The sequence below is a fragment of the Notechis scutatus genome, chromosome 6, assembly GCF_049901735.1.
Source record: "Notechis scutatus isolate UNSWTSFEM ecotype Mainland chromosome 6, rNotScu1.2, whole genome shotgun sequence".
Classification (NCBI taxonomy): Eukaryota; Metazoa; Chordata; class Lepidosauria; order Squamata; family Elapidae; genus Notechis; species Notechis scutatus.
The window spans coordinates 12,095,003-12,107,868 of NC_142014.1; the positions used below are offsets into that span (position 1 = coordinate 12,095,003).

Here is a 12,866-nt window from a genome sequence, read left to right on the forward strand (position 1 = left end):
TCACTTCCAGTATTAACAGGAAGTGACAAAACGGGCCTATTCAACCTGCAGAGGCTTTTTTCAAGCCTCTGGAATGCCAAAAAAGGCCTCAAACCAGCCGAAAATCAGCTGTGAGGCACGTGCATGAACAGCGAGGTAAGTTTGCCTGCAGCTCACATGCCGACACAAATGCCTCTGCGTGCCACCTGTGGCATGCGTGCCATAGGTTTGCCATCACGGTAATTATAGATTGCAGTGGCCTATTTGAAAAAAATATTCAGTTATTTTTCAAACTTTACTGTTTGGAATGATGTGCCCCCACCCCCCATATTGATGGCTTCCATTCTACAATCAGAAAAGAGATGAAGGGAGACTGAGACCCCATGTCTCACTCAAATTACCCCCCGTTTGGGAATCACAGGTTTAAGGCCAATGGACTTCTTCAACTGGTCACTTTGTGTGCGTTGGTTTTCAGCCTCCAGAATTTTAAATAAGCTATGACTAACTTCACTGAAGATTCTAAGAACTGTAGTCCAGTAATCTGGCATTTACATTGTCATGACTATTATTCAGAGAATTAGTATTATAATTATTCCCCTGGCATGCTATAAACAAAATGAACAACTGTTTTAAAATATTTGTTGGATGTTTACTCTGAAACAAAATAATCAGGATCCTTTCTACAGAATTTCATTTTTTAATGTGTGCCAGTGTGTAATCCATTATAATGCGATAGACATGTAAGTTATTTGTTGAACCTATTTTTAAGGAAATATCTGGAACAATTTTTGAGCAACATAACCAATTTCAATCCATCCTTTAAGTGAAGTCATAAAAGTCACACCATACTATTAAACTGAGACAAATTAATTTTATTATGGTTCATGATGATTTGCCACCAGTGCAACATCCTATTCACTGTACATTTCCAAAGAAGAGGAAAAAGAAGAGCCAAAAAGGAAATTCACATACCTAGAAGTTCAAAATTTGATGAAATGGAAAACTGAATGATTGAGAAGTTTTCAGAGTACAAGTCGCTAGATGCTATTGTCTAAGCGCAATGTTCAGACAGTCTTCAGGCTCATTCACTACTTGGCAAGGCTACGCGGACAGTCAATTTAACCAATGCGAAAGGCTGCCCAGGTTGCAAGAATTAGCAGTAGTGATTCAATGACAAGAGAACATTGCCTCCTGCCCACACTGAGAGCAAGAAAGTAGAAACATGCAGCTGTGACCTTAAATCTAATTGTAACTGCGGTCATGCTTTAAATTAAAACCATACAATATGCTATTGAAAGCAAAACAGTTGAATGTTTGTGCAATAACGTAGATATACTTTCTGGGGTGGGGGAAGTATTGGGTAAGTGATTAATGGATTACACAAGTATCCTCAAAATAGTATCTCTTTTCAAACTCTTCCAACTTTAGAAGCATGTGCTTAATTTACAAGTAATATTGCTGAAGACCAATTGAGCAATATCAACTCTTTAAATGCCCTCTATGAAACTAGAGTGGAAACCCTACAGGATGTACTGTAGGCCACTAACATTTTCTGTCATGTGCATAACTTTTAACCCACCTCTATAGCATCATTACATACTCACAATCCTCAAGCCCACTAGCAGCAATGCTAACTGAAAAGTTGTTCTAGCACAAAGCAGCGCCAGAGATACAACTGAAATGAAGACACTTTGAAAATGTTCCTTTCCAAGTTGTTTGCAAATTAAAGTTATTCCCTTTGGAATAGTTTAACTTCTGCTTACCACATCTTTCATCAACGTACTCTTTAAATCCCATTCTTGTTACAGGATTAAAAACCCAAATACTAGACATACATTATAATTGCATTAAACATCCAGGCCAAATCATGCAGGTCCAGCCTGCCAAGATCAGGCCAACACTGGATTTCAATAAAGATAATTCCATCCAATATGTCATGGATAGAAGAAAAATGGAGAAGGAAGCAAGCAGGGATTAATTGTCCTCCAAGTATGTCTCACTTGAAACCTTCTGCATTGATTAAGTGTATTCTTATTTCGAGCAGAGTATTAGCATTGATAAAGCTTATCTTAAATGCAATACTGCATGAAAAATAAGCATAGTCCAAATATTAAGTCTCCTAGTAAAGATGAAAAATTAAAATTAAAAACTCAAATTTTCCCATCATATATTGGAATGCAATTCCAAATGCAGGACCACCCAACTTTTAAGACCATATCCCTTATTTCTAGTGAAATACTGCAATGTGCAAATTTGGTATATATAAAAAACAGTGGCTTATAAACCTTGTAGTAGTGAATCTCTTCCCCTCAAAGCAAAACATAAATAGTTCAATTAGCTCTCTTTACTCTTGCCTTGAAGTCTAGAAATTTAGAGCCAAAAGGAAACAAGGCAACAGTGACCCACTTGCTTGAATAGCCATAGAAGTGAGAAATACTGTATTGGATGGACGAGTGTCCACCCACTGATCTGGATAACACAAATAGAGGCCCAGTTCAGAAAAATGGAAACATCAGCAAGATGCTAATTGGCCTTCTTGCAACAGTATTTATCATTTAGTGTTGTCACAATCAATGAAGTATGGGTTTAAGGCGCCATCTCTTATTTATTTTAGTTATAGGATTCAATGTCTGTGTTGACATATCCCATAATCCATGAAAACTGCAGAGTTACACTACTTAAGTTCATTTATTAGCATACCAATGCCCTACATTTAAAAAAAAAGTAATTTACAACCATTATTCAAAGCAAACATCAACTACAGCCCTTCAGTAAAAAACCTTATATAAAAATAAATAACGACTGCAGCAGTTGCCAAAACTCCTCTTTGTCATGAACAACAGTTGGGAAAAGTCACAAAGGTGGCTTCTATCAGATTTATTGACCAAACAGACTATTCTTAAATTCAGTATTCAGGTATCAAAGCTCTGATATAGGCAACAATGCTCAGATCAGGGAAAATTTTCATGATCACTTAATTTTTCTAGTGATTGCTTTACAGCTTGAAGACTAAATCTGAATGGTAGTGTTATGAATTGAAATGCTCATCGTTTTATCAGCTTCATCCATGAAGCATAGTTTCCCAGATGAAGAAGCTAAAACTAGGAGCTGCATTGCTTAAAGTATGTAGTGCTATATTAGGTTTTAATAAGAAAATCTAGATACAGAAAAAGTAGGGTATGAAAATAGTGTTTTCCTTCTTGCAATTATAACTAAATACATTTAAGGTGTGTTTGTCAATCTCACAGATTACATTAAAACTCCCTTATTGATGGAATGGAAAGTATTCACATGTACACTAGGCATCCGATGTAAACTTTTACATATTAAAGAAGGGAGCAGCCTTGTATAGATGACAAACCTTTACAGATTAAATGAGGTATTGCACAGATTAATAAAAAAGCAAAAGGCAACAAAAATATACAGTAAATTGGTAAAACATTTACATGATAATTTTACAGAATCCATAGACAGAAAGTAGTTTAGTATTTCACCGTAAAAATATATATAAGATATAATATATTGATCAGTCATCCCACTCATCATCATCTTCAAAGTCTTCTTCATCATCTTCATCCTCATCTTCATCTGTTGACAGAAAAAATAGTTATTTGGAAAGAAAACTTAAAAAGCCTTAGTAACTAAGGCAAATATTGGTAAAATTATTATGGTGAGTAACCAGCATTTGTACCATTAAATGTAAACTTCTATGCAAATTAGGATCTACGTGTTAGATGAAACAATCACACACTAAAGGCACAAACATGACTTCTAATTCATAAGCAAAAGGCCTTAATGAAGCGGTTATTTGAGGTTCAGGGTTGCCCTACTCTTTTAGTGACTCTCTGTCAACTTGTTGGGAGAAGAAAAAGCGAACGATTGAATTTAAGTTTGATTGATCGAAGTGTGGGATTCTGGTTTTAGAACTATCTTCCGTTTTGATTGTGAAAAAGGGAAGCATAGGTAAAAACTCATGGCCATTGAGTAAAAAAATTACGTTTGGTATTAAAAAGGGTCACCCAGTTAATCTGACTGCTAAGGTGATAAATTATTATGCAAAAAGGACATAATCTCAATTAAACTGTAATGTCTGGCTAAGTACTTGTGCATTGACAAAACATATCCCAAAGCTGGAGACTGAGCTCACTAGATTTATGAGTATCTCTTAATAATTTGTCAATCTAATCAATGATTTCTGGCCAACAGGTTACTCAAGAAAAGGAAACCTATTTCCTGAATCATCATTTCTCTTTTCATTTCCTCTTATGCAATGTTTTATTCTCCTTTCAAAAACAGAATGTCCCGATTCCTTCCTTCCTTCCTTCCTTCCTTCCTTCCTTCCTTCCTTCCTTCCTTCCTTCCTTCCTTCCTTCCTTCCTTCCTTCCTTCCTTTCCTTCCTTCCTTCCTTCCTTCCTTCCTTCCTTCCTTCCTTCCTTCCTTCCTTCCTTCCTAAGAGATAACAGAACAAAACTAATCAAAGTGGTTAAACATTTGATTGTTTAGCTTGGAGACCTATTATTGTTGGGATCTCCATAAGCCAGAACTTGCCCTCTTAAATCATCTCTTTAAATATTCAGCTTTGTGGATGTTAATGACCCAAAATTAAAATATTATCCTTTTCATGAAACTTTCCAAAAAGAATAAAACAGATTAAAATTTGCTTCAGAAGATGCTGAACATCTAGTACTGCTGCAGAGATAAAAGCTGAAAAGTTCTTTCCTACTGGATGGTGCTGGAGTAAATCAGATGTCGATTACCTGACCTACCTGAAGAATGAATGGCTTTGCTCCTTTTCTGCATAACTTCCATTAATGCACCCACAATACCTGACGTAGGCCCAGATGTAGCTGGTACGGTCTCTTGGCCATCAGATACCTTAGGCAATATTAAATATATAAGAATGAATGCAGCAGCACTTAGTAAACATTTCATATTTTTCAGATGCTTGAAGTATTTATTTTTATATACTCCTTCATTAGTTTTATAAATAACTCAAGAGGAGCAGCATACCTAATGTGACTTCTTCCTCTTATCGTCCCTAAAGACTTCGGGGGAGAGAGAGGGAGGGAGGGAGGGGGAGAGGGGGGGGGACAGACTGGACCAAAGTCTGTCATGCCTTTGTTGGAGATTGAGCAGCTGACAGGGAATGGGAGTGTGGCTCTGGTGGTTGTGGAAGAAACAGGGGAAGGGTACAGTCCGGCTGGGCATTCAGAGAAAGACCCAGGGCCACCCCCTCTTCATCCTAGGGCACGCAGGGAGGAACGGAGAAGGGAGCAACGTGGCTTATGGGAGAGAAAAAGGGCCTGATCCCTTTCATTAGTTGCAGCTGGGAGAACAGCATATAAGAAGGGTGTTTGCACACAGCACCTTGCTGGAAGCAAAGCGTGCATTATCTTTGTCGAGGCTTATCTGGGTTTTGGCGTCCTCCCAACTGCGTGTGCTTCCATTATCTTTTGAAAGTCTGCCATTTATTATCCTGGCCTGTCATGTTAATTACTTCAGCGTGGTTTGTGTTGTTGTTTTTATTTCTAATTTATCTGTACTTTGGGTTTGGACTGCATTTCTTCCCTTTGTAGACTGTTTTTGGAAGAGTTTGATCTCCAACGGAGGATAACTGGACATTGGAGGTCAAGTTGGAGGTATTAAAGGGAATTTATCTACTTTTGTGCCTTTTTTATTTTTGTGCCATGCCCCGGGTCATCACAAAGTCACTCATCTAGATTTTATGCCTAAAATGGGACAGGTGGTAAAATATGAGACGTACTATAAAACCAAGCTAATAAAAGCATTAGATATTTAAAATCAACTACGTTTTAGACTTCCAAGGTAATAGTTTTTGATATTTAGGGTGCAGATTTTTGTACATAAAGATAAAACAAACATTAAACATCAGCGGCCCTGAAAAAAGCTCCAAAATGAACTTTCTTTGAAGAAATTAAGCCCTCTTAAAAAAACCAACTAGAGAAAAGATAAATTGAACAGGAGAAGATGAACAATGTACCTCAAAACTTAAGAGCTAAATTGCCTTTTTTTGTTTCCTGGTTCATCTCATCTAGAGCACAGAAAGGACAACTCTACTTCGTTGGCAAATTCATTTAGTTATTATTCATATTTGCAGAAGGTACAGTGTATAAGATGATTTTGTTTTGTTTGTGGAAATCTTCCCTGCTATACCTTACCATTTTCTTTCATTATTGGTTTAATTTAGAGGCGCCTGATTTTTGTCCAATAATTTGGAACATTTCAAAAACTTGTAAACCCTCTTGCCATCTGCCTGCGCTCTCCCTGACCCACACCCCTCACACATCACACCTGACCCCACCCAGCAGCAGCCATTTGTCTATCGGCCTAGGACTTGCCCACTTCCTACTGACTTCCCCAGGTCTTGTGGGAAGCCGGCGGGAAGTTTTTTCGCCCAACAACTGTGGGATTTGGTTAGCGACAGCCGCCAGGACTGCAAAATTGCTGGTGCTAAGTGATGCAGCTGTGCTTTGCAACCACATGGCTTAGTTATATAAGGAAATTCTAGTCCCAATTGCTATTGTAAGTTGAGGGTTGCCTACAGATGAAAATGGCTTTAAAATAATCTGTAAATTTGAAGCCAGAAAGAATGATACTCACCGACTTCAGCTGTATACCTTGTCGTATTTGGTCAAGCAGTGCATCTCTTCCGGTACAAGAGACTGGACGATTGTTTTGTTCTACTTTTTTTAATTGGGCACCTTCTCTTATTTGATCTAAAAGAGCTGCTTTATTTGCTGAAGGAGCTGGAAGCTGAGGGTCAACCTCTAATGGAAGACCAGGTGGAGGCGGAGGACCAGGAGGTGGTGGTGGAGGGGGTGGTGGTGGGGGTCCATAAAAACCACCTGATTGTGGAGGAGGGGGAGGGGGAGGGGCAGAGGGTGCAGATGAATGAAGTGGTGGTGGTGGAGGATATATCCTATTTGGTGGAGGAGGTGGCACTGTAGTACCAGGTCTCGAAGGAGGTGGGGGAGGGGGTGCTGTTACTGGAGCTCTCGAAGGAGGTGGGGGAGGGGCTCCTCTTCCCCTAGCAGGAGGAGGAGGGGGGCCTGAGCTATGTGGCGGTGGTGGTGGAGGAGGTGGACCACCTCTAGATGGTGGAGGTGGTGGTGGAGCTGAAAGTAAAAACAGTTGAAAGACACAGAAGAGTATTTATTCACTATGAGACAGCTCTCTGAAGCCAAGATTGACAGTATTCAAAATACACCAATTACCTTAAAAAGCATTCATTCATACTTCACATACTCCCTGAAGATGCTCTTAAATTGTGTTTAGCTTTCTGCCACTCACATTTATTGGTGCAATCCATTAAAAAGAGCAGATGATAATACTACTTTCACCAATCATAACAACACAAACTTTTATTTTACTATCTAGTAAATATAATTAATGGCCAATTTTTTTTTTATTTAAATGTTACATTCTGCTGCTAATGTTTTTATCTATGGAGAGGTTTGATATTCTTATCTTGTTTTGAAAAAATACTATCTAGTATTACCCATTTGTCATTCTGAAAAAATGTAAAGCATAATAAAATTTAAAATGAAAGGCAAAATGCATATCACTCAATCGCCAGCCACATAACATGATCAGTTGAAGCACTGGACTTATGTTCGGTTATAGCTCAAAGACAGATCCAGTAAATGATCATAAGTTGGAAGCTAAAGGTATATAGATCAATTTGGGTAAGATGTGCAGAAAACTCCAAGTGGTTAAAGCAAGGAAGTGCACAGGCAAGATGCAAAACATAATGTGAAGCTTCACTATCATCTTCTTTAGTATTTATCATTTCAGGAGAGTCAGACTAATGAAAACCCTAAGCAAATTTGCACATGTTTGACACCCAATTTTCTATGCACAATTCCCACCATTACTGGGTCCAAAGCACATAATAAACAGTTTGGTCACAAAGCCATATTGGTAAATGTATTTCATTCAGCTACGACTAGTATTGATTGTCATTTGTAAAGTAGAGGGGCTTGCTATTAGAATACAAATAAACACGTAAGAAAAATCAGTTACATGAGATAGTTTAATCAAGACCTCAAGATACAAGCATTCAAGCAGCGATCATTTCTTATTATACAACACTTACACATAGTCTGCAAATATTGAATTTGAGAAGTATTGAGATAAGTCAGTTAGTATCCTTAGAAAGATTAATTAGAGTGTCACTGTGCCTAGCATAGTTATGTATACAAATCATAGCTGAAACTTAAATGCTAATACCACGTTTACCCAAAAGGAAGACAGCTATGAAAGAAGAATGGCCAGGAGGCAACCCTATGAATCCAGATAAAAGATTGTGTACTATGCTTGCTTGCCTTTCCAAATGGGGATTGCCAATTACAGCTGAAAATATCATGGAGTTTTCCTGCCACCGACACATCTGTTTGTATGGGTATATATGCACATATATAAGTTTTGACAAATGGTACCAGAAGCCACACTTTTTAAAAAAAGGCAAAACTGGGTGGGTGGATGTAACTGGGGAGGGACTTCAAATCAAGCCAATTAATCCAAGATAATTGTCCCTGAAAAAGGTATTCTATTTATAAAACAAACTGGATTCCAAGTGGATGCATCAATCATTCTCTTTCACACAGGAATATACAAGGTCGTATATAAACTACCTTTCCTTCTTTCCTTCCATCCAAAATGTGAAAAAGTAGAAACTAATGTGGCTAGAGGGTAAGAGGGACTGGACTAACATGACCAAAGGGTAAAATAACTAAATAGGAAACGCAAACCTTCCCTTCCATCCAGTTAAGACATTCACCCTTCATAATAGTGATGAATGCAGCCACCACCTATTTTGACAAGGTGTTCTATACTCAGAAAATGTAAGATAATTCTTTCTCTCTCTCTAACACATGTATACACTATTAATTCATAGTTAAATTATTTTGGAGGGTAGGAATTGTCTTCCTATTAAGTAAAAAGGTATATGAAAACTAAAAAGACTAGAATTCATACATACCACTGCAGCGTGGTGGGCCTAGATTATAAATGTAGCATATATTAACTTTCGCTGAAGTCTACCATGTGCCCTTATATCCTACATTCAACCAAATGAGACTGATATTACACTGCATCACCCTCACACTAGCATGATAAAGTCTTCATGAAGTCAGTGCTTATACAATGTTAGGTTTTGTAATAATATTATAATTATTACTTGTTGTCCTCCAATAAAATTATATTCAACCATTTGAGACATTTGATGATGATGGTAATTGAATGAAGATATATAGATATTTTTACATTACTTGGTATATTTTAAAATTTGAATTCTTATTTTTGGCTTTGTTGTTCCACTGGGGAAATATCACAAATATTTGTTGAAATGAATTGCAGCAGTATCTTATAGGCTACAGAGTTTGTGGCTTAAGTAATAGAAAACATTCTCTTGTAGAATAATGTGATATATTTGTGTGACTTAGTACTAAAATTGTATTTTAGCAAATGTGAACTATATTTTTAAACCAAGAGAACATTTTTAAAATTACTCTATTTAAATATTCTAAATCTTCTGTAGAGATTAAAAACCATAATCAATAGTCTGCATGAATAAAAGACTCACCTTGTCTACGCAACTCATTTTTAATTGCTTCTACTCCTCCTGTTTTTTCAATAAAATCATATATAGCCTTAGAAGTTTCTTTGTCTTTCAGCTGAGCCTCTGAAATTCCACACATATCAAACAGTTTTTTCAGTTCTGGATCCAAATTGTTAACCTACAGGAAATATTGTCAGAGATAATTGCAAATTCATTATTGTGACTAAATGTGACATAATTTGTATAAAAATGTTCCCACAAATTACTGACTTCTACGTAAAAGTAAGTGAACAATGCTGAAATCTCTGAGACATGTGAATTTCTGATTATTATTATTATTATTTAATTGTGAAAGAAAGACATTTGGGTTAAATTGTTAAAGCCTGCAAACAAAAATAGAGTGAAATAGAACAGAATGAATGAGTGAATAAATGAGCTGCAAGTGACCTTTGAGGTCTTCTAGTCTAGCCCCTTGCTCAAGCAGGAGAACCTATAATATACACGGATCACAGTTGAACTACTTTTCTATTTTTGTTCTAGAACAAGAGGACTGTCCATCTAATCAGTAGTCAGAGTTTCATATGTTAAAAGACTAACATAAATTTTCACCATGTTTACTTACATCAAAACCTGTGTTTGGGTCCCAGCCAACATGGCCAATGTGTCTGAAAACAAAGAAAAAAGAAAAAAAAACTTTAGGTATACAAGTTTAAGACAACTACAATACAGTAAATAACTGGCAAGCTGATAAACAGTTGTTATAATTATTTTCCTGATCCAAGGAAAAAATGGAAAATGTTAAAAATAATAATGAAATGGACTCTACACTTAATAATTCCAGAGATTACAAAATAGCTTAGAATTTTCTTGACAGGAGTAATTAAACCATAAATTTATCAGATACCATCACCTTGATATTCATCCTCCCTAAAATTAGCAAATGCTGAGACTCTCAACTGAAGGAAGGGAAGCACTATACACAGAATTGCTTTCAAAGAAAGATATATAATTTAATATTGTACTGGCTTTGTATTCTATTAGAGTTCACTGCCCTTCTTTGTTCCACTTTCTTTCTGTGGATTCAATATTGTGTTTTCTTATACTAACACTTTTTCATTTAACTGCATAAGCCATCAAGGCTTTGATTTTTAAATGAAGCACTGAAGGGTAATTATTGTAGAACACTTAATACAGGGAACTCTTGCTGTGCAGACAGGATTATGTAACTGATTTGGTTTTTCTACTGAGATGCAAAGAAACACGTGTGTGGGTGGTTTTTTTGGGGGGGGGTGTGTGTAAAATTAAAATGTTAATAAATTAAACAAGAATTCTTACTGGAAGTTGCTTGGAGTTCCAATATCTGCCTTTGTCAATTTTTTCTTTTTCGCTTTCCCTTTTTTCTTCTCTTTGGTATAGGAGATATTGTTGACTTGTGAACCATAAAATCTATTAGTAGTGATTTCTGGATTTTTGATGTCAACAGTTGCCATTGGCAGACTTGGACCTGTAAGAATACAACTAGACTGTATACTTGATTTGAATTGATTTTTCTTTCTTTTGATAATATGTTGGTTTCAGTATTCAAAAGCATTGTGGAATGTTTGAAAACAAGGAAATAATATATATAAAAGAAAGGTACATAAGAATATACAGTATTTTGAAGTTTTTGAATCACCTAGTAATTGCTCCAACAGTAGATAACAATGTACTTTCTTGAGTGCAGAAAAATGCATCAATCTCATAAGTGTTTGATTAAAATGCAGAAATTATACACAGATTTTGAATACACATAATAACTAACTTATTTTAGGGTACACTTCTAAGCAGTTTTCCCCAGAAATTAGACACTCTATTTAGTTGACTTACATCAATGTATTACTAGGAATGAATACTAAACAAACTGTTCACTAGCAATATATCCATTAATAACCTACATACAGAAAGTTTTAGTCTGTTAAACAAACTATCCACTTTAATTAGAATTTGGTCGTCCATAAGGAACACACAAATATAAGGAATTTCCATTTCTAACACGGCTTATATTGGTATCCAACACAGAAATCCCTGCCATCACAATATAAGCACTTTTCCATCAGCAAAAGTTAGTGAAGGACGAAGAGATCTATGAGTTCATCCTTTGAACAACTTGACAATACAGCTGCTACAAATATCCACTGGATTGACATTTTCTCCATTTTCAGTTTTTTTTAAAAAAACATAAAATATCATGTTTCTGAGATCCTGGGTATTCCCCAGCTACTCTTCAAAAGGGGTTGTCTTTTATACAATAAATCAGTTTCTGAAAATGGATGATACAACTCCAGAATATAAAAACTAATGGTTAAATCCCCATTTTCACTCCAATAAATGCTTCATGCACAGTAGTCTTTTTGTTACCAACAGCATGGGAAGCACAAAGCTGAAAAATTTATAGGTTACAAGTAATCCTTGACTTACAATCAAATTGGGCCTGAAATTCTGGTTGCCAAGCAATGTGGTGGTTAAGTGAGTCATCAAAATAAGGACCCAATTTTAATGCAGTGAATCACTGTGATTGTTAAATGGATTAATCCTGCTTCCCCATTTGATTTTGCTTGTTAGAATCTAACAGGGGAGGTCACAAATTGTGATCCTGTGATTGCAGCAATATGCTGCAACCAATGTAAATACAAGCTGGTTGCCAAATGCCCGAATTGCAATCACGTGACCACAGAGGTGGTGTGACGGTTATAACTATAACTGAGGACTGGTCGAAAGTCACAAAGCACCAGGCTAGAAATTGGGAGACCATGACTTCTAGTTCTGCCTTAGCCATAAAAGCCAACTGGGTGAGACCTTGAGCCACGAGCCAGTCACCCTCTCTCAGCCCAACTCACTTCACAGGGTTGTTGTTGAGAAAATAGGAGGAAGGAAGAGGATTAGGTGTTTGCCACCTTGAACTGATTATAAAAATAAAGTTGAAACAAATATATTACAAATCAATTATTATTAAACAATCTGTGGTAAGTCAAGGACTATCTGTGATGCACTCAATACCAATTTAGTTCTACTGTGAGGGAGTGAAATTCGTGCTGCTTGTCTGCTCGTTTCAAAAGTAGCTGCAGTCATGTAGATAATCTCTCTCCCCCCCCACACACACACTTCAAGTATTTATGCTATATAAATTTGATTAATAAAATAAATAAATAAAATCCCCTCAGAACTGTACTCACAGGCATTCAAGCCAGTGTTCAAACTTCCTGGCTAATTGATCAACACTGGCATTTTCAAAGTCACGCTGACCTCCAGAGGCAGCCTCACCCCACC

At 36.6% G+C, this 12,866-nt stretch overlaps 1 protein-coding gene across 2 annotated transcripts in view; it reads right to left on the minus strand.

Annotated features, from left to right (window-relative positions):
• Nucleotides 1-836: 836 nt before the first annotated feature.
• The window catches only part of WASL (WASP like actin nucleation promoting factor), a 29,998-nt gene continuing 17,968 nt past the window's right edge, over nucleotides 837-12,866 (minus strand). For both annotated transcript variants that reach the window (XM_087969386.1, XM_026669052.2), the window contains exons 6-11: nucleotides 10,896-11,064; nucleotides 10,183-10,225; nucleotides 9,585-9,738; nucleotides 6,602-7,116; nucleotides 4,747-4,855; nucleotides 837-3,567 (exon numbers count right to left, since the gene is read on the minus strand). In XM_087969386.1, the coding sequence (XP_087825512.1) occupies nucleotides 3,506-3,567; nucleotides 4,747-4,855; nucleotides 6,602-7,116; nucleotides 9,585-9,738; nucleotides 10,183-10,225; nucleotides 10,896-11,064 (1,052 nt within the window). In that variant the 3' untranslated portion in view covers nucleotides 837-3,505. The remainder of the gene's footprint in view (nucleotides 3,568-4,746; nucleotides 4,856-6,601; nucleotides 7,117-9,584; nucleotides 9,739-10,182; nucleotides 10,226-10,895; nucleotides 11,065-12,866) is intronic.